We start from the raw sequence: 18,053 nt of genomic DNA on the forward strand, positions 1-18,053 counted from the left end.
GCACATACAGCTCCCAAACCCGGGTAGAACACTTTTTTTGTTGTTGTTGTTTTAACTGTGTGAATGATCTCATGGTTTAGGTGATCTTTGAAAGCAATGGGAAAGTGCCAATTGTGTTCATACTTGAAGGTTTTCTCCAAGAGGAGAATATGCTGCTGCTAAATGTGGTTTTGTTGGGCAGAGCTCCTAGACAAAAACTACAAGCCTCCAGTTCCTCTAGGGCAGGGATTCTCAACCTTGGGTCCCCAGATGTTATTGGACTTCAGCTCCCATAATCCTCAGCCCCAATGGCCTTTGGTTGGGGATTATGGGAGTTGAAGTCCATCAACATCTGGGGACCCAAGGTTGAGAATCCCTGCTCTAGGGTATTCATACAATCTGATCCATGTACAATTCAGCTGCATTGTACATGTCTGCCTTTTGGGCTCACTTTTCCACTTCTCATCTGTTCCTTTTCAGAAAGTGGCACAGTTTGAGCTTATTCAATATGATATTGACCAGGATGAGCCCATCAGGAATGAGAAAGGGTATTGCATCCCGGTGGCTCCAGGTAAGCTACAGATTAAACATTCAGACACAGAGTGGGCTTTGCATCATCAGGATTTAGATTTCTTTTCCGGTATTCTTGGATGCAGTATGGTATTTGAGTACTGATTGTGAGTAGGGATGAGCCCAAATCATTTCAGCTCCTCTCGGTGCGGGACACAGGTTTTAACAGGAGGCAGGCAGGTCCTACCTGCCCCTCCTAGAAGCCTCCAATGCCCTGCCCTGCCCTCTCATACAGTGTCAGCACACCGAAGCCATTTGCATGCTGACGCTACACAAGAGATGCTGAGGGAAGCATCCTGTTGGCGTGGCGGTTTAAAGGAGATAGCACAGGCTGCTGCTTTCACAGGATGCTTTTCAGAGAACAGCGCCACAATGGGGCAGCGTGGGGAAGTGGATGCCGGTAGGATCTGCCGCCTCTTTTAAAAGGAACCCCTCACTGCCCTTGGGATGGTGCTGAAGTAATTCGGTGCACATCCATAATGGTGAGTTCAGATGCCCCAGGGACTTTTACACACAGCAGGCTTTACCGCAAGTTTACTGGGTAGCTTTACTGTGAACTCAAAGTTGTCCCCAAACCCCGACATAAATCGTGGATTTTTAAACACCAGAATTAAATTGGGCTACACTCTAACGCGCAGTGAGAAACCTGAATTGTTTGTGGAGTGCTCCCCGATAACTTGCAGGGACTTTGGGGTAAATCTGGACAATATGTGAATGCACCCCCTCCATTCTGGAGGAGATGCGAGTTAAAGGGCTTTAAAAGCCCTGTGTGAAAAATGTCCAGGGCATGTTGGTACATTATAGATAATTTATTACTTTTTTAGTATAATATATATTGAATTTCCAGGCTCACTTTTCAGCTGTATAGCATTCAAGCGGCCTTTTTCAGATTTCATAAGATCTAAAAAAAAGAAAGAAAGAAAAAAGTATTTTGGAGAGAGTGATGGCATCATATTGATGGGCTCTGCCCCAATATATACATTTATTAGAATGTGTACCGATGGAGACCTCCAGCAAAAATGTTAGACTTTATTCCCAGCCCCTAAACAACCTGCAAAAGGGACGTTGTAGCATTTTTGTAGAACCTTCATGAAACCTTTTCCCATTGTCTACAGGAGTGCTAAAGTTCTCAAGAACACCGGAACATAGGAAGCTGCCATATGCTTAGTCATAGCATAGGTCCATCTCGCTCAGTATTGTCTACACAGACTGGCAGTGGCTTCTCCGAGGTTGCAGGCAGGAATCTCTCTCAGCCCTATCTTGATGCCAAGGGAAAAACTTGGAACCTCTTCCCAGAGCGGCTCCGTCCCCTAAGGGAAATATCTAGCCTGAATACCAGCCCTGAATGCAAATTGCTTTATTGCTATATCATTTATTAATATACTAGTATTTTTAAGCCCGTTAAAATAATGGGCGCTAGTTGCTGCCGCACCACCACGGAGACCACCCGCCCTCGCTGTGGCTGCGGCCGCCGGCTCCCCTTCCCCGCTTCGTCCGCTGGCTCGCCTCGTCCGCTAGCTGGCCTGCACCGCCGATGCGGCCGTCAGCTCGTCTCCGCCGCCGCTGCAGCCGCCGGCTCGCCTCTGCCGACTTCCCCTCCTGGCCCCTCCTGGCCCCCTCCCGGTTCCCACATGTTGGCATTTGAGCTTCTTGCGGCCACTTCAGTGGCAGGGCCGGCCCCACCGCTGCTGCATCCGCCCTCCCCGGTCCTCGCTTCTCCTCCTTTCGTGCGGAGAGGCAACATGGCCGCCTGGTGCCTGCTGCAGTATCTTTCTCGGACGTTCTGGGCATGCGCTCTGTGCATGCCCAGAACGGCCGAGAAAGACACGGGCGCAGAGACACGGGCGCACACCCAAGCTTTTATTAGAGAGAATAAAATATATATTTCCCCAGGGGAAAGCCCTGAGAGGAACTACAGTCCCCAGGCATCTCCGCGATCCTTCCCAGACTCCCCTGCATGTCTCACTCCCTTCCCCACGTACCCTCCTGGCATTCTCTCCAGGGGCTCAGCCTCCCTTGCACCAGTGCTGGGTCAGAAATTAAAGGCTCCCCTGCTCTGCAACCAGCACCACTACCTGGCAATGATTGCCCTGGAAAAGGTCTGATAGCTCAGGTCTGTCTTTTACCACCTTATGAAGACGCATGTGGTCAGAGATGGGGACCACTATTCAGGAATTGGCAGTGGGCCATCAGTAGCTGTCCAAAGATGCCAATCCCTCGATGTTGGGCTTATCTCTGTGCCCTCAAAATTTTGTAGGTCTTGGAAGCTCATGCTGCCATTTAAAAAATTTTAATTTACAAACTTTACTTTTACCTAGGGAGTTATCTGAATCTGTAGAAAACACTGCCTTCTTTATGGATAGCCATGTTTCACTTCAAATTATAGCCCACTAAAAAACCGGTCTGGTGGAGCAGCAGCGTATATCCCTGCCGCCCCGTCCTCTCCTTGGACTGGAAGTAAGCAGAAATAGCCTGTGCATATGTGCATGTCAGTGCGCCTGCGTGCACGCCATGCATGCCCAATGTGTGCGAAAGCCAGACCAAAGTGCACGTGCACACTCCCAACATGCATATACTGTACACACGAGCAACTTCCGCTTACTTCTGGTCCAAGGAGAGGATGGGGCGGCAGGGTCTGCGAAGAGAGGGGTCATGAGGGAGGAAAGAGCCCCTTCAGGAGAAGGAGGATGCCGTTGTGTGAATTAGATGAGAAAACAAGATGAACAAGATCAGTTAACTCAGGAAGGGAGAGACAGAGAGAGAGAGAGAAAGACAGAGAGAGAAAAGGGGGAGGGGAAGAAAGACAGAGGGGAACAGCAAGTGGAGGAGAGAGAAAGAAAGAAAAAGAAGGGGGGGGAGAGAAAAAGAAGGAAGGGCGAGGGATGGGCCTGAGCCTGTCAGTGGCCTGAGGGGAATGAGCAGTCATGGCCGCACCTACTGGCAGCAAGGAAGGGCCCAGTCAACCACTGCTGCTGTTTGGGGCTACCAAGGCCATTGGTGGAGGGAGGCAGGCAAGGGACAGGCCCGGGCCTGTCAGCAGCCTGAGGGGAACGAGCTGACATGGCAGTAGCAGCAGAGAGCAGGGCCTGGCCAACCGCTGCTGCTGCTGCTGCTCCTGAGGGGAGGAGGAGGAGTGGGGCTTGGGTGAGGGTGGGGAGGTCTCTGGGGATAGGGGGCTGCAGCGTGGCCAATAGGCACCAGCAACGCTGCAGCCACGACCATGAAGGGTGAGGGGGATGGAGTAAAGGGATGGAGGAGTGATGAAGAGGGGTGAGGGGGGTGGAAGCAACCGGAAGGAGGAGCAGGAGTGTGGCTCAGGTGAGGGTGGAGAGTTCTCTTGAGGTGAAGTGGGTTTTGGCAGGGGATGAGGGGAGTAATCGAGTACTAGCACGCAGATGCTCTGCACGCGTTAAGCTAGTTGTTTTTTTAAAACACCAAGGGAAGGCGCTTGGCAGAGCTCTTCGGGTAGAGCATTCCAAAGTTCAGTGGCCACAACCGAAAAGCACCTTTAATGAATGTTTAAGACCTGACCAGACCTGAGCTCTTCTTCTCAGCCCTACCTGGAGGTGCCAGGGATTGAACCTGGGACCTTTTGCATGCAGAGTAGATGCTTTACCACCGAACTACGGCCCCATCCCCAGTTACATTTCTAGCAACGGCAAGGAATGTATGATATAACAATCATGGAGTAAAAGCACTAATCAGAAACAGGGGTATTTTGTGAGACCTTAGAGACTAACACAATTATTGTGCATATGGTTTTGTGGGACAGGGCCCAATTCATCAGATGCATCTTTGGCCCATGGGCGCTTATGCCACAATACTTTGTCAGTCTTTTCAGGTGCCACACAACTTTGTTTGGGTTGCTGCAACAGGCGAACACAGCTACCTTTCTAGAATCTATATTTCAGCTGTCCTCATATACCCTGCCAACAATTGGGCAAAGAGGCACACTTTAAAAAAGTGGTTCTTGTATAAGTGGCTCTCTTAAATGGCGCAGTGGGAAATGACTTGACTAGCAAGCCAGTGGTTGCCGGTTTGAATCTCTGCTGAACACCTATATCAGGCAGCAGCAATATAGGTAGATGCTGAAAGGGATCATCTCATACTTCCAGGGGGCGGGGGTGAGTAGGTTCCCCCTAGGCTGTTTTACAAGTTCCTTTCTCCGAAATAGTACTGTGTAAGGTGCTGCTCAGGTAAAGTTCAGGTAAAATAAAGATCTTTTTTTGTTTAACGTGTTAACTTCTTTTTAATGAACTCATGGGAGTTAGCTGTATAAAATAAGAGCAATAAGAAAGAGCATTTTAGCTTATAAGGAAGAGGCTATAATGATTACAGTCAGTGCTCGTGTGTGTGTGTGTGTGTGTGTGAGTGTGTGTGATAGATTGTTATATGCGTAAGGAGGATAGAAGTGCTACTGTCTTTTACTAATTTTAATACTTTTGCATAATATGCACTTAGGAAGATGCTGAAAGGCATCATCTCACACTGCACGGGAGATGGCAATGGTAAATCCATCCTGTATTTTGCCAAAGACAACCACAGGATTCTGTGGTCACCAGGAGTCAACACTGACTCGACAGTACACTTTACCTCTTAAATTTAGGAGGGGGAAGCCACTGTCCCTTTTCATCCCAACAGAGTGTCCTTCCCAGTGGCTGTTACAGGTGTATCCTTTGTGTTTCTTTTTAGATTGTGAGCAGTTTAAATTGGGACAGGCAATCACTTTATCATTCATTTCCCTGTGTAACTCACCATGAGAACTGTTGGGTTGAAAAGCAGTATATAAATATTATTATTATTATTATTATTATTATTATTATTATTGAAAAATTCCTATAACAACCAATCAATTTATTTATTATTTTATTATTATTTTATTTATTATTAAAACTTTTATACCGCCCTTCCAAAAGGCTCAGGGCGGTTTACATTAAAACACCATTAAAATCAGTTAATAATTAAAACAAAAATTATAAAGCATAAAACAATGATTAACCATTAAAAACATAATAAAACAACAATTAAATAATCAGAACAATTTAAAAACAAGTATTAAAAAGCTGAGAAAGCCTGGTTGAAGAGATGTGTTTTCAGGTGTTTTGAAAATTGCCAGAGATGGGGAGGATCGTATCTCAGCAGAGGCGCATTCCACAGTCTCGGGGCAGCAACCGAGAAGGCCCGTCTCTGTGTAGCCACCAAACGAGTTGGTGGCAACTGGAGACGGACCTCCTCAAGTGACCTCAACGGATGGTGGGGCTCATAGCGAAGAAGACACTCTCTTAAATACCCAGGGCCTAAGCCATTTAGGGCTTTATAAGTTATAACTAGCACTTTGTATTTTGCCTGGAAACCTACTGGCAGCCAGTGTAACTCCATCAACAAAGGAGTAATGTGGTCTCTCTGAGATGACCCAGAGACCAACCTGGCTGCCGCATTCTGAACCAACTGAAGTTTCCGGACTACATACAAAGGCAGCCCCACGTAGAGCGCATTACAGAAGTCCAGTCTGGAGGTTACCAACAAATGTACCACTGTTTTGAGGTCATTGATCTCGAGAAACGGACGCAGCTGGCGTATCAGCCGGAGCTGATAGAAAGCACCCCTGGCCACTGCCTCAACCTGAGAAACCAAGGAGAGACGTTGATCCAGAAGTACTCCCAGACTGCGAACCTGTTCCTTTTGGGGAAGTGTGACCCCATCTAGAACAGGTAGATCAAAATCGTCTCTAGAGTTCCGACCCCGCACAATAAGTACCTCCGTCTTATCTGGATTCAGCTTCAGTTTATTCTCCCTCATCCAGCCCATTACTGCTTCCAGGTAGGCATTTAGGGAGGATATGCCAACTCCTGAAGAAGTTGACATGGAGAAGTAGATCTGGGTGTCATCAGCATACTGGTAACACCAAGCTCCAAATCCCCTGATGATCTCTCCCAGCGGTTTCATGTAGATATTAAAAAGCATTGGAGAGAGTATGGAGCCTTGAGGAACACCATACTTAAGCTCAGATTTTGAAGAGCAACAATCTCCAATCGACACCATCTGGAATCTGTCCGAGAGGTAGGAGCGGAACCACTGTAAAACAGTGCCTCCCACCCCCAACCCCCTCAGACGTTCCAGAAGGATACTATGGTCGATAGTATCGAAAGCCGCTGAGAGATCCAAGAGGACCAACAGAGTCACACTTCCTCTGTCCATTGCCAATTGGAGATCATCCATCAGGCCGACCAAGGCAGTCTCCACCCCATAGCCCGCTCGAAAACCAGTTTGAAATGGGTCTAGACAATCAGTTTCCTCCAAGACCGCCTGGAGCTGAGAGGCCACCACCCTCTCAATTACCTTGCAAAGCCATGGGAGATTGGAAACTGGCCTATAATTGCTCAACTCTGAGGGATCTAACGCAGGCTTCTTTAGAAGAGGTCTAATAATTGCCTCCTTAAAACAAGGAGGCATCCTGCCCTCCCTCAGAGAAGCATTTATGATTTCTACCAGGCCACCTACAACAGCCTCCCTGCTAGATAAAACAAGCCACGTTGGACAAGGATCAAGAGGACAAGTGGTAGGCCTCACCGCTCCAAGCAGCTTGTCCACATCATGAGGAGTCACAAACTGAAATTGATCCAGTCGAATCGTATAAGAGGAGTTGTCGGACACCTCCAGTATTATGTATTTTTTAAAATCCTTGTTCCTTGATTCTAGACCTTCTCTTGGGACTATGAATGATTTAAAAAAATTCTCTCCCTTTGGAGGCTAGTTGTATTAATTGGTCATCCTTCCTAGTTTTCCTGGGATATGATTTTCCTCAGGAAAACATGGGACTTGATGATGAACCTCTGCCCCCCTCTGGTGGACTATACATGACATCACAGGTGAACTAGAGATGTATAAAGGGTGCCGTTGTGTCGATTTCGATTCCTGGCACCCACAGAGTCCTGTGGTTGTCTTTGGTAGAATACAGGAGGGTTTTACCATTGCCTCCTTCCGCAAAGTATGAGATGATGCCTTTCAGCATCTTCCTATATCGCTGCTGCCCGATATACCACCAGTGGGGATTCGAACCGGCAACCTTCTCCTTGTTAGTCAAGTACATTTGCCTATATTTTTTGCCCCAGTTGTCTGGAGCTAACCGACAGAAAATTGACAAAAAAAATTTCCACTCTGGTAACCAAGATACTTGACCAAGACATCTAGTCCTTTCTCCAAATACAAAATTTTGTTTGCCCCCAAATTCAACTGCATAGCTTTCATTAGATGATTGTGAGAAATTAATTTCTCAAAACCTTTTTAATTCTAGGAACGTGATGACAAGTCATAGAGATTAACTCACTTCTATCATTTCAACAGCAGGATGTTTTAAGGAATTATCTCCTATAGGAAAACTGGAAAGCTATAGGTCTTGCATGCTTAATAACAAAAGAAAAAGTGTGACCTATGCTTTTCTCATGCCCCTGCAGAGAGATTCAGGAACAACTTTTACCTCAGACTCATGGAAGAAACAGAAGTCATTGCAGTAAAAGAACTTATCAGTAATTATTTTAGGACTGAACACTGAACAGATGTTATCTTATTAACCAGTAATCTCCACAACATATTAATAACAACAAAATGGAAAGCTTGAGATTAAAAACTACTGAAAAGTCACTTTTTCTATCTTCTCCCCTGCCGCCCCACTAACTACCCTTTCTCCCCATACTGCTTCTCATTGGCCTTATTTGCACATAATGGCAAACTGCGGGTAGACAAACCTGAGGGTAATTTTTGAAACTGTGAATCGCATTGCAGACGTTTGTCCAATCATAGCCCGGCAACCTCCGGTTTCAGTGTAAGGGAGCCACTCCCTCTTCGTGGTCTGCTGAGTCCACATCCCAGCAAGCTCCATAGCGCTCACCTTGCCAGACTGTGGGCCAGGCGTCAGAATGTCTGCAGGGTGGCAGCCACTGGCCACAATCTTCAAGGGAGTGTGCTGAGCACAATTGTGTCTTTTCGGAATGGACCGCCTGCCTTTGGCAGGGAAAGGGCATTTAAGTCCCTTCAAATGGCATTTAAGCCCTTATTCTGACTGCAATTGCACCTCTGCCCTCATAAGAGTCCCGGACCAAAACAGTCTCACACAAGCACAATTTCTGGCAGCGGGGGGATGCTAAGGGGCACTATTTTTCTGTTACGCCAGGAAAGAGATTATGATGAGTTCCTAGGAGGGTACATGTATATGAAGGACGGCAAAGGATCCTGGGTCTGGTCCACTGTCACCAAGGATGCTCTTATTTATTTATTGATTTATTTATTTGATTTCTATACTGCCCTTCCAAAAATGGCTCAGGGCAGTTTACATAGGGAAATAATAAATAAATAAGAGGGATCCCTGTCTCCAAACGGCTCACAATCGAAAAAGGAACACAAGATAGACACCAGTAACAGTCACTGGAGGTACTGTGCTGGGGGTGGATAGGGCCAGTTACTCTCCCCCTGCTAAATAAAGAGAATCACCACATTAAAAGTTTTAGTGGCTTGTTTTAATTGTAAACCGCCCTGAGCCATTTTGGAAGGGCGGTATATAAATCAAATAAATAAATAAATAAATAAAATAAAAGGTGCCTCTTTGCCAAGTTAGCAGGGGTTCAATCTCTTGCGATGGCAGACCCCAGCAAAGCGGTTCAGGAACACCTGTGCACACTCCTGCCCCTGTGCCGGCTTGCTGCCCAGGGATTAATTATGATGATGATTATTAATATTATTATTATTTACATTTTATATCCCACTCTTCCTCCAAGGAGCCCAGAGCGGTGTACTACATACTTAGGTTTCTCCTCACAACAACCCTGTGAAGTAGGTTAGGCTGAGAGAGAAGTGACTGGCCCAGAGTCACCCAGCAAGTCTCATGGCTGAATGGGGATTTGAACTCGGGTTTCCCCAGTCCTAGTCCAGCACTCTAACCACTACACCACGCTGATTAATCCGGGTAGAATAAAAGCCTGATTAAGCAGGTATATCTTCAAATTTTTCTTTTAAAAATCCAGAGAAGGGGAGGCCCCCGATTTTCTTCTGGAGTGCATTCCAAAGTTCTGGGGTGCTCCTAGAAAAGGCCTAATTTTGAGTTGCCACCAATCGAGCTGTTGGAATCCACAACTGGATCTCCTTTGATGATCTTAATACAAAATATACAATGTTAATTATGTGTTGGTTGCTTTCGCTGGTCATTCCTGACAAAACTGCTCATCGATTTCATTGGGTGACCCAGTTGTGTTCAGAGTTCTGCCATGACTGTACAGACACTACTGAAGAGGTCAGATGTTCTAATATGCTTCAGGTGATCAAGGCTTTCTATGCTGAGAGAGCGTATCTGAATTCTGAATTAGAGCTCTTCCAGAATACTGTGCATTCTGGAAAGCTGGTAGGGGCAGCAAGTATGCTGGTCATGACAGCTGGAAAGGATAGTGGTGCCAGCGATAGGGGGAATGATTCCCATTGATACTGATCTACTCCCACTTGAAGCACTGGAGTTGGCAGTCATGCCCTTGGGCTCTTTGCTGGAGGACATGTGCTAGTTGATCAATTCCATTTCCTTTTGCTTTCGCTTCCCAGGTGAGACAGGTTTGCTGGTATGCCGGATCACAGAGAACTCCCCATTCAGTGGCTATGCTGGAGACCGCCAGAAGTCGGAGAAGAAGATTCTCCGAGATGTCCTCAAGAAAGGTGACTACTACTTCAACAGTGGTGACCTCCTGATGCAAGACCACGAGGGCTTTTTATACTTCCGGGACCGTGTGGGAGACACTTTCCGGTGAGTCCCACCACATTATGTTTCCGCTGCTTTGTCCTTGGCAAGTGAGATGTTTGGGGTTGATTGCTGCACACTGCTCTGAAAGCAACATACAAAAGAGTGATATATAAGTCTAATCAGTAAAACAAAATAAAAGTTGTTGTTGCTGTTTCGATACATATCAGATGTACAGCCAGGAATCTGAATTCAATGGAACTGCCTTGTATTCATAAATGTAGGCTGCTATTAGTGATCACGCAGAGAGCTAGTGTAGCAAAGGGACTCTGAAAATTTCCCTGATTTGAAAATGTTCCCTGTCATGAATTCTCTGGGCAAGTCACAATCCTTCTACCTCAGCTTGCAAAATGGGGACAGTAATACTGTCCTGCCTTACAAGGCTGCTGTAAGGATTACAACAACATACTAAGGCTATTCATACAGATTGCAAAAATCAGGCTAAGGGAGCCTGGCCTCATGAGGAGACCTCCGACTGGGAGACTTAAAAGCAGCTTAGCTCTCCCCGCAAACCCTATAGAGGCGGGTCTCTGTGATCGTGAGACCCGCCTCACTGTATGGGAGTACCTTACAACAAGATACACCTATACAGTATCCGAGAGTCCCAACCATGTGCTTAACTTTTGAATACTGCTTTTGAAAAAAGTGAACACTAAACACACACACACACACACCACACAAAAACTGAACACTCAAAAGCACTGAAATAAAAATAATTAAAAAAAAAACAAAACCTCAAAAATTAAGCACTGAACTGGCCACTCACTATCGGGTGTGGTGAGGCAGCAGATTGCTGGAGGCAGTGATGGCAGGCACTCTGCTGGGCACCTCACTGCTCTGTGAGCCAGCTGGTTGCCTCCTACCCCACCCTACCCTACCCACCCACCCGTACCGTACTGTATCTAGACCACCACTCTACACTTCCACAATTCCTTCTGCTCTGTTGTACACCTTCTGCCTTTAGAAAGGGCAGGGAGCAGGATGAGTAGGAGTAGGAGAAGCAACAGTGACAACCAGGCAAGTGGAGATGTGGGGAGATCAGCATGCACCGGGGGCAGGGGGGGATTGTGTGTGTGAGAGGTGGGAGGATCAGTATGGAGTAAGCTCTATGGGTGGGGAACTTTGACATATAGAGTGAACCACAGGGGTGAGGGGTGGGGTTCACTATGATACATCAGATGCTGGAAGGGTTTGGGCCAGGACTAAGTAATATTACTTAGGCTGCAATCTTTAAGCTACAGACTTATTTTTAGCCTACTTTCCTCATGGAAAGTAACCTTATGAGATCAGCTTGCTGTCCGAGTGTCTGCCCATCCAACCTTGTATGTGTGTCCCCCAACAAGTTTGCAATGCCTGGACCGATTTGGACCAAATTTGGTACAGTTGTAGTGCCCCACAGGGAGACCTCGAGGGCGTGTTTTGTGATGACACCATCCACCCCAGTTCAAGTGTATGAACATTTGAGGCAGAAGTGAGCTAATTTGTGAACCACTGAACTGATTCGCAGCAAACTTGGTATACATGTTAAGATGTACAGAGGACATTAACCCGTGATATTCCATACATGGTTTCCAGAACCCATTTCAAGATGGCACTGCCTGTGTTTTCCCCCTTAACAACTTTGCAATGTCTGCAGCACTTTGCAACAAAGTTAGTACAGTTGTAGTGCCCCATAGGGACATTTCCATGGCATGTTTTTAGCTTACTTTCCTCATGGAAAATAGCTCTATGAGATCACCGTGCTGTCTGTTTGTGTGTGTCCATGTGTGTTTTCCCCCTTTGCAATGACTAGACCACTTTGCAACAAAGTTAGTACAGTTGTAGTGCCACATACGGACATTTCAATGGCATGTTTTTCAGAATGACATCATTATCTCATTACCACCCTCCACCTATGTGTGGTCACCATGTTCTTACAGACTGGGCTCTGGTGGCCACTGTTTTACTGTACTCTGCATATTGTATTTGGTATTTAACAACAAAAAGTGCATGAAGATGGTAATTATCAAAGAAAGATGGTAAAGATAAATAAAAAAAATTGTGAAAGGTAGGTAGGTGGATTAGTTCTTACCAGACATTCTTGTTGAAACTTCTGGTTGACTAAGTAGGTGCCCTGACTAATCAGGTAGCAGATTTCCATGCTCTGCTACAAGTAAAAGTATTATTTTTAATACTTGCACTTAACAGAGCTGCAGAAGAGAAGCTCTTTTGTAAAAGAGGCGTTCTCTCTACTCTCTCATGTAGAAGGAAAAGTCTCTTCTGTGATGACGCCTTCTATAATACACACGCATCACAGAAAAATAAATAAATCATTCTTTTTGTTTGGGAACAATTGCTTTTACTCATAAACAAATTTGTGTAAATTACATTGCTTAATGAATCAGTTCATCAACTAAAACTCATGTGATTAATTAACGGAGATATCTTTGATTGGATGATTAGCAAAATAATGGACATTCACTCCTACCAAATCCAACACAGAAAGTGACCCACTGGGAATAATGCATCTCTCATTGCAGCTGGAAAGGGGAAAACGTGGCCACTACAGAGGTTGAGGCAACCTTGTCAACACTGGAATTTATTCAGGAAATCAACGTATATGGGGTACCTGTGCCAGGTGGGTCTGTAATGCTCTTTTAGCTAATTCAAAAAACCCTCCAACTGCTTTCTCCCATGTGGGTTTTGAGATGCGTTTACCTCAAAGAATGCCATTTGGACCTCCATGGGGGAAAGGACTTTGTGAGTAGGAAGTTACAAGGGAAAAGCGAGGCGGGGGGAGAGGGCTAAGCATCCGCTCCCTCCCCTTTTCTGCTTCTGCAGTTCTCGGTTCTGGCTGCTTCTGCAATTCTCCCGCCCCTGATGCTGTTTGCTGCTTGAAGCAGCAGCCATCAGGATTCCATTATGCTTGTTTCTGCTTAATGTGTCATTTCACCCTTAAGGACCATATTTTGGATTGTTCCAGGGCATGAAGGAAAGATCGGGATGGCAGCCCTGTGTCTGAAGAAGGGGCTGCCCTTCAATGGAGGGAAGCTGTACACCCATGCCAAGAATTACTTGCCAAGCTATGCCATTCCTCGTTTCGTCCGCATCCGGGTGAGATCCCCCTCTCTGTGGCTTTGTTTTTCCCTCCCTGAGCTGCACATCTTGGGGAACAAGTTGGGCCAACCTTTGCCTAGGAAGCATTAGGAGACATTTGGGCTCCTGGCAGAAAAGGGAGCGTTGGAAGGAATAAAGGAATAAAGCCATGGCTTCAAAGGGGATTTGGGGATGAGGAACAGTAGAGGCTGGTGGAGGCCCTTTAATCAGGCCTTAAAACTGGAACTTATTTGAGGACCAAGGCTCAGCCCTGGGATAAGTAATAAAGTAGGACTTCTGAGCATAAGCAGAGTGCCTTTTTATTCCAGCAGTACTTCTCCCAAGTAGAAGGCTTAATTCACACCTTTGTTGCTGAGACACTTTCTGTGATGTGCCAGCTTCTCCCTGTGGTTGTTTGTTTGTATAAAAGGAGTTCAGTTTTTTCCCCATACAGCTGAAGACGTTTGTTCCTTCCAGATGAAAGAGAAATTGTTTTAGAGCAGGGCTGCACAACATTGGTCCTCCTGCAGATGTTGGTCTACAACTCACATAGACCAACTGGGACATGACTGTGGATGATGGGAGTTCTAGTCCCCAAACCAGCATATGGCTGTAGATTATGGGAGTTGTAGTCCCCAAACAGCATGTGACTGAGGATAATGGGAGTTGTAGTCCTAAAACAGCTGGAGGGCCAAATTTGTGCAGCCCTATTTTAGGGGCTCCCTTTTGCCCAAAGGCCATGCCATTCTTCCATGACGGTTCATGGTATGTTTTGCCACTAGATGCTGATATTGTGCAAGAACTGCTAGATGTGGAATGGGTGCTCAGGAATAACCCTCTCAAACAGTTCTTCTTGCACAAGCCCAGTGACCCTCCCACCCTCAACCCTTTGGAGTCACACAGCAATCCATTCCCAAGAAAGCTCACCGCCCTGACTCTTAGCTTGCTCTCACTTTTATGTCGGAATGACTCAAGCTCATTCTCGCTGCTGTACTCACTGCCATGTTGTTTCTCATGCAGGAGGCCCTGGAGATCACAGGAACTTTCAAGCAATGCAAAAGTCAGCTGGTGAAGGAAGGATTTGATCTAGCTGCCGTCAGTGACCCCCTCTTCTTCCTGGAAGATTCAGAGAAATCTTATATACCAATGACTCAGCAAATCTACAACTCCATTGCAGAGATGAAAATGAAGCTCTGAAGGGGCTGCAAGGCACATCCCACAATTGTCTTCTTAATGCTGTTAATGGCACAGAAAACCCAAAGACACCTGTAGCTTTGAGGTTCTTGGCTAGGGATTACCTCACATTCATTCCTAATCTGGGGCCAGTCTGGGGCATCTATTTGTGTGTGTGTTCTAGAGTCCTGCAGAACAAGTTGGCAGATTTTATTTGGAAAAAAGTGTCTTTTGTTTTGCATTTTTCCTGTTCACCCAGGATGGGTGCTCTTGTGCAACATCACTGGAATGCCTTTGCTTCCTATCTCACATGTGTTCATGGTTGTGCCCAGATGTACAGATGTGGTCATGGGAGCTGGAAGGCAAAGTGGGAAGAAAGGAGAGCTGGATTTTATTTTCAGGAAATAGTGGGGGCCTGATTCTTTCGTGATCATCATGTTCATGTTTACTGCACAGAGACCCAGCCATTTATTTCAGGGAGAATGAGGAAAGGTTCTGTCATTCACAACTGATGGCACTGCCTGTGAATTTTGCCACTTTAAACCCAGATGGAGTTGCTTCCAATCTTAGAAAAAACATAGTGGGATATGCAGGAACCTAGTCAAGTACCTCCTGAGCTCCCACTAGATTATCCTGTGTGTGGGGAAATATAACATTAGTGAGCAGAAGCAGCTGGTGGTTCCTGGGAGTGGCGGGGGGGGGGGGGGCGTGCTAGGCAGGGAGGCGATGGGTGGAGCCACAGGTAGTGAGAGGTAGAGCCAATTGTGGGCAGTTGCGGAGTTGGGGCCAGGACTAGGCGGGTGCCTTAGCAATATCTGGCAAAGTGCTCTTGTGCAACAGCTAGCGAGTGGGATCAAAACACAATCACACACACCAGCACGCAAATCTCAATTGCTCACCAGCAGATACAGAGATTTCTTTATTTATTGAATGAATATACCGCCCAATATCGAAATGTCTAGGCGGTGTACAGAATTAAAACAGAATATAAAATATAAAACATTTAAAATTCATAAAAAGATAAAAATAATCAGAGATAAAAACACATTAAAAATTAGATTTTGGTTAAAAGCCTACAAAATTAGGTATGTCTTCAGGGTCCTCCTAAAAACAAACAGAGAAGGAGATGCTCTTATTTCAGCAGGGAGCGAGTTCCAAAGCCCTGGGGCAGCCACAGAGAAGGCTCAGTCCCGAGTTCCCACCAAATGAGTTGGTGGCAACCATGTGTAAATAACTCCCAGATGATCTTAATAGGTGACAGGGTTCATGATAGAGAAGACAGAATATGAAAAACATCAGTTGCTTTATAGTGCTTAACAGGCCTACAGTAGTGTGTAGATCTGTATCTAACACAGTAGGATCAAACACCACACACAGGGAAAAGAAAAACAAACAAACAAGTAAAGCCCAGACCAGCTACAAAAGGCTGCTTCTGTGGAGAGCAAATGCATTCCAAAGACATCAGGGCAGCTCTGTCTGCCTGATTATTTAAATAATGAATACTACTAATAATAGATAACAACAACAAGAAAGAACACTGAGCCAGAGTGGTACAGCGGTTAGTGTGCTGGACTAGACTGGGGAAATCCAAGTTCAAATCTCCATTCAGCCATGAAACTCACTGGGTGATTCTGAGACAGTCACTTATCTCTCAGCATAATCTTCCTCATAGGGCTATTGGGAGGATAAATGTAACCACTCTGGACTACTTGAAGGAAGCACGGGCTATGCCTGTAAAAGCAAATAAATCTATATAAGCCACAGGTAAATCAGAGACCAGCTACAAAAGTGAAGAAGAAATGCATTTATAGCACTGCCTGCCTGTTTCAAAAATGCAGACATAATAGAAAAATCACAGGTTTTTCAATCATTCTTGCTGCAGCTATAAACCATCTCCTGTAAGTTCAGAGGACACCTTGGGAAGCAAAGATGCACGGGGACACCCTCTCCTTACTTCATGCCTGCTGAACAGCTGCGTGCCACTTTCTGCCCACCTCAAGTGCCCACCATTTAGTCTGGGTGTCCATCCTAGCAAGAAACAAATGTTATTTTTAGTAGAGATAACTTCCTTAATTCTTGCCCAATGACCCATAACCTCCAGTGGACATATTAATATTACAGATACTGGACACAATCCAGAGGAAACTATGGTGAGCTCTCTGCATAGCAAATTGATTTTTAAAATTATTTTCCTTCCAACAGAATCCATTCCTTCTCTATAACACTTCCACATAGAAAACAACTTCTACAATTATTTTAAAGCAGTTTGGGCTCAAAATTCCATACATATGCCCTAAGAGAACTTTCTCAGTTTCTAATCTAATTAGTCCAGTCTTACGTTCCTTCCAATGTTTTATGGCATGTCATTTTGGGAATGGGCCATAATGCTTTGCATACAGATCATGTCAGAGAATAAGGGACAGAAAGCAGAAGTTGCACTCCTCTCTGCCAAACAAACACAAGCAAAGGAGCTAGCAAAATATCAGACTTACCAACAGCTAGCCAGGCTGCCTGCTCTCTAACAAAAATGGTGATTAGATTCTTCTGAGTAGCTAAAAGAAAAAGGCTTCCCCACCCTCTGGGCACACTGATGGGCTGCCTGAGGAGTCAATTGATAATGATGAATATATACCACTTTTCATCAAAAGCTCCCAAAGCGGTTTACATAGAGAAATAAAAACAAAGATGGATCCCTATCCCCAAAGGGCTCACAGCGACCTAGTCCCTCTCTGATTGGTTTATAGAATGGTCTTAGGACTGCCCACTTTGCAAAAACAAAAGTGAGCATGCTTATTGGCTCCTGCCTTATCAATATTAATAATTTTTAAAACCTGGTGCTTTTCATTTGTTCTTTGCTACCATTGTGCACCTCACAACTCTTAAAGCAGCAGCAGGCTGCAGGCAAGAGCAGCTGGGAACAAATGAGGGAGGCAGTAGGCACACAAAATGGAGGCAGAGACAACATGGCTGACTGAGAAACTTAAGGTGAGCACCACACACTTTGCCCATAGATAAAAGATCCACCCCTGTTAGTGAGGTTGATATGGCCAGGGTATATTTTTACAGTTAGAACATTAGATCCAGAGACTGGGTTCTTCCACATGCTGATATAGTTCAACATCTGCTCAAATTAACAAGAAAAATTAAACCGGGAATCCACGCTAGGAAGGAGGAGGTCACGTTATATTCTTAGTGCCATCTGCTGGCAATATGTGGCAGTCAGGAAAACAATCATCTTTTTTTCACACACCTTTTATTCTAACTTGAAATAAGATGGTTGTTTCCCTGATTCTCACATATTGTCAGCAGATGGCGCTAAGAATATAATGTGACCTCCTCCTTCCTAGTATGGACCCCTGTTTTAGTTTTCACAGTAATTTGAGCAGACATTGGCGTATATTAACATCTGGAAGAACCCCCTGTGATTAATTTCATCAGGGGTTTCTAATTTTTGCCCCAGATCTGACTGACCCAGCAAAAA

The 18,053-nt window shown here is 45.5% G+C and overlaps 1 protein-coding gene across 2 annotated transcripts in view; it reads left to right on the plus strand.

Moving 5' to 3' along the window:
- The window catches only part of LOC128330097 (long-chain fatty acid transport protein 2-like), a 36,652-nt gene extending 19,247 nt beyond the window's left edge, over positions 1 to 17,405 (plus strand). For both annotated transcript variants that reach the window (XM_053262407.1, XM_053262408.1), the window contains exons 6-10: positions 460 to 550; positions 10,132 to 10,330; positions 12,844 to 12,941; positions 13,287 to 13,417; positions 14,420 to 17,405. In XM_053262407.1, coding sequence (XP_053118382.1) covers positions 460 to 550; positions 10,132 to 10,330; positions 12,844 to 12,941; positions 13,287 to 13,417; positions 14,420 to 14,596 — 696 coding nt within the window. In that variant the 3' untranslated portion in view covers positions 14,597 to 17,405. The remainder of the gene's footprint in view (positions 1 to 459; positions 551 to 10,131; positions 10,331 to 12,843; positions 12,942 to 13,286; positions 13,418 to 14,419) is intronic.
- The last annotated feature ends 648 nt before the right edge of the window (positions 17,406 to 18,053 follow it).

This window comes from Hemicordylus capensis, chromosome 6 (assembly GCF_027244095.1).
Source record: "Hemicordylus capensis ecotype Gifberg chromosome 6, rHemCap1.1.pri, whole genome shotgun sequence".
Lineage (NCBI taxonomy): Eukaryota > Metazoa > Chordata > Lepidosauria > Squamata > Cordylidae > Hemicordylus > Hemicordylus capensis.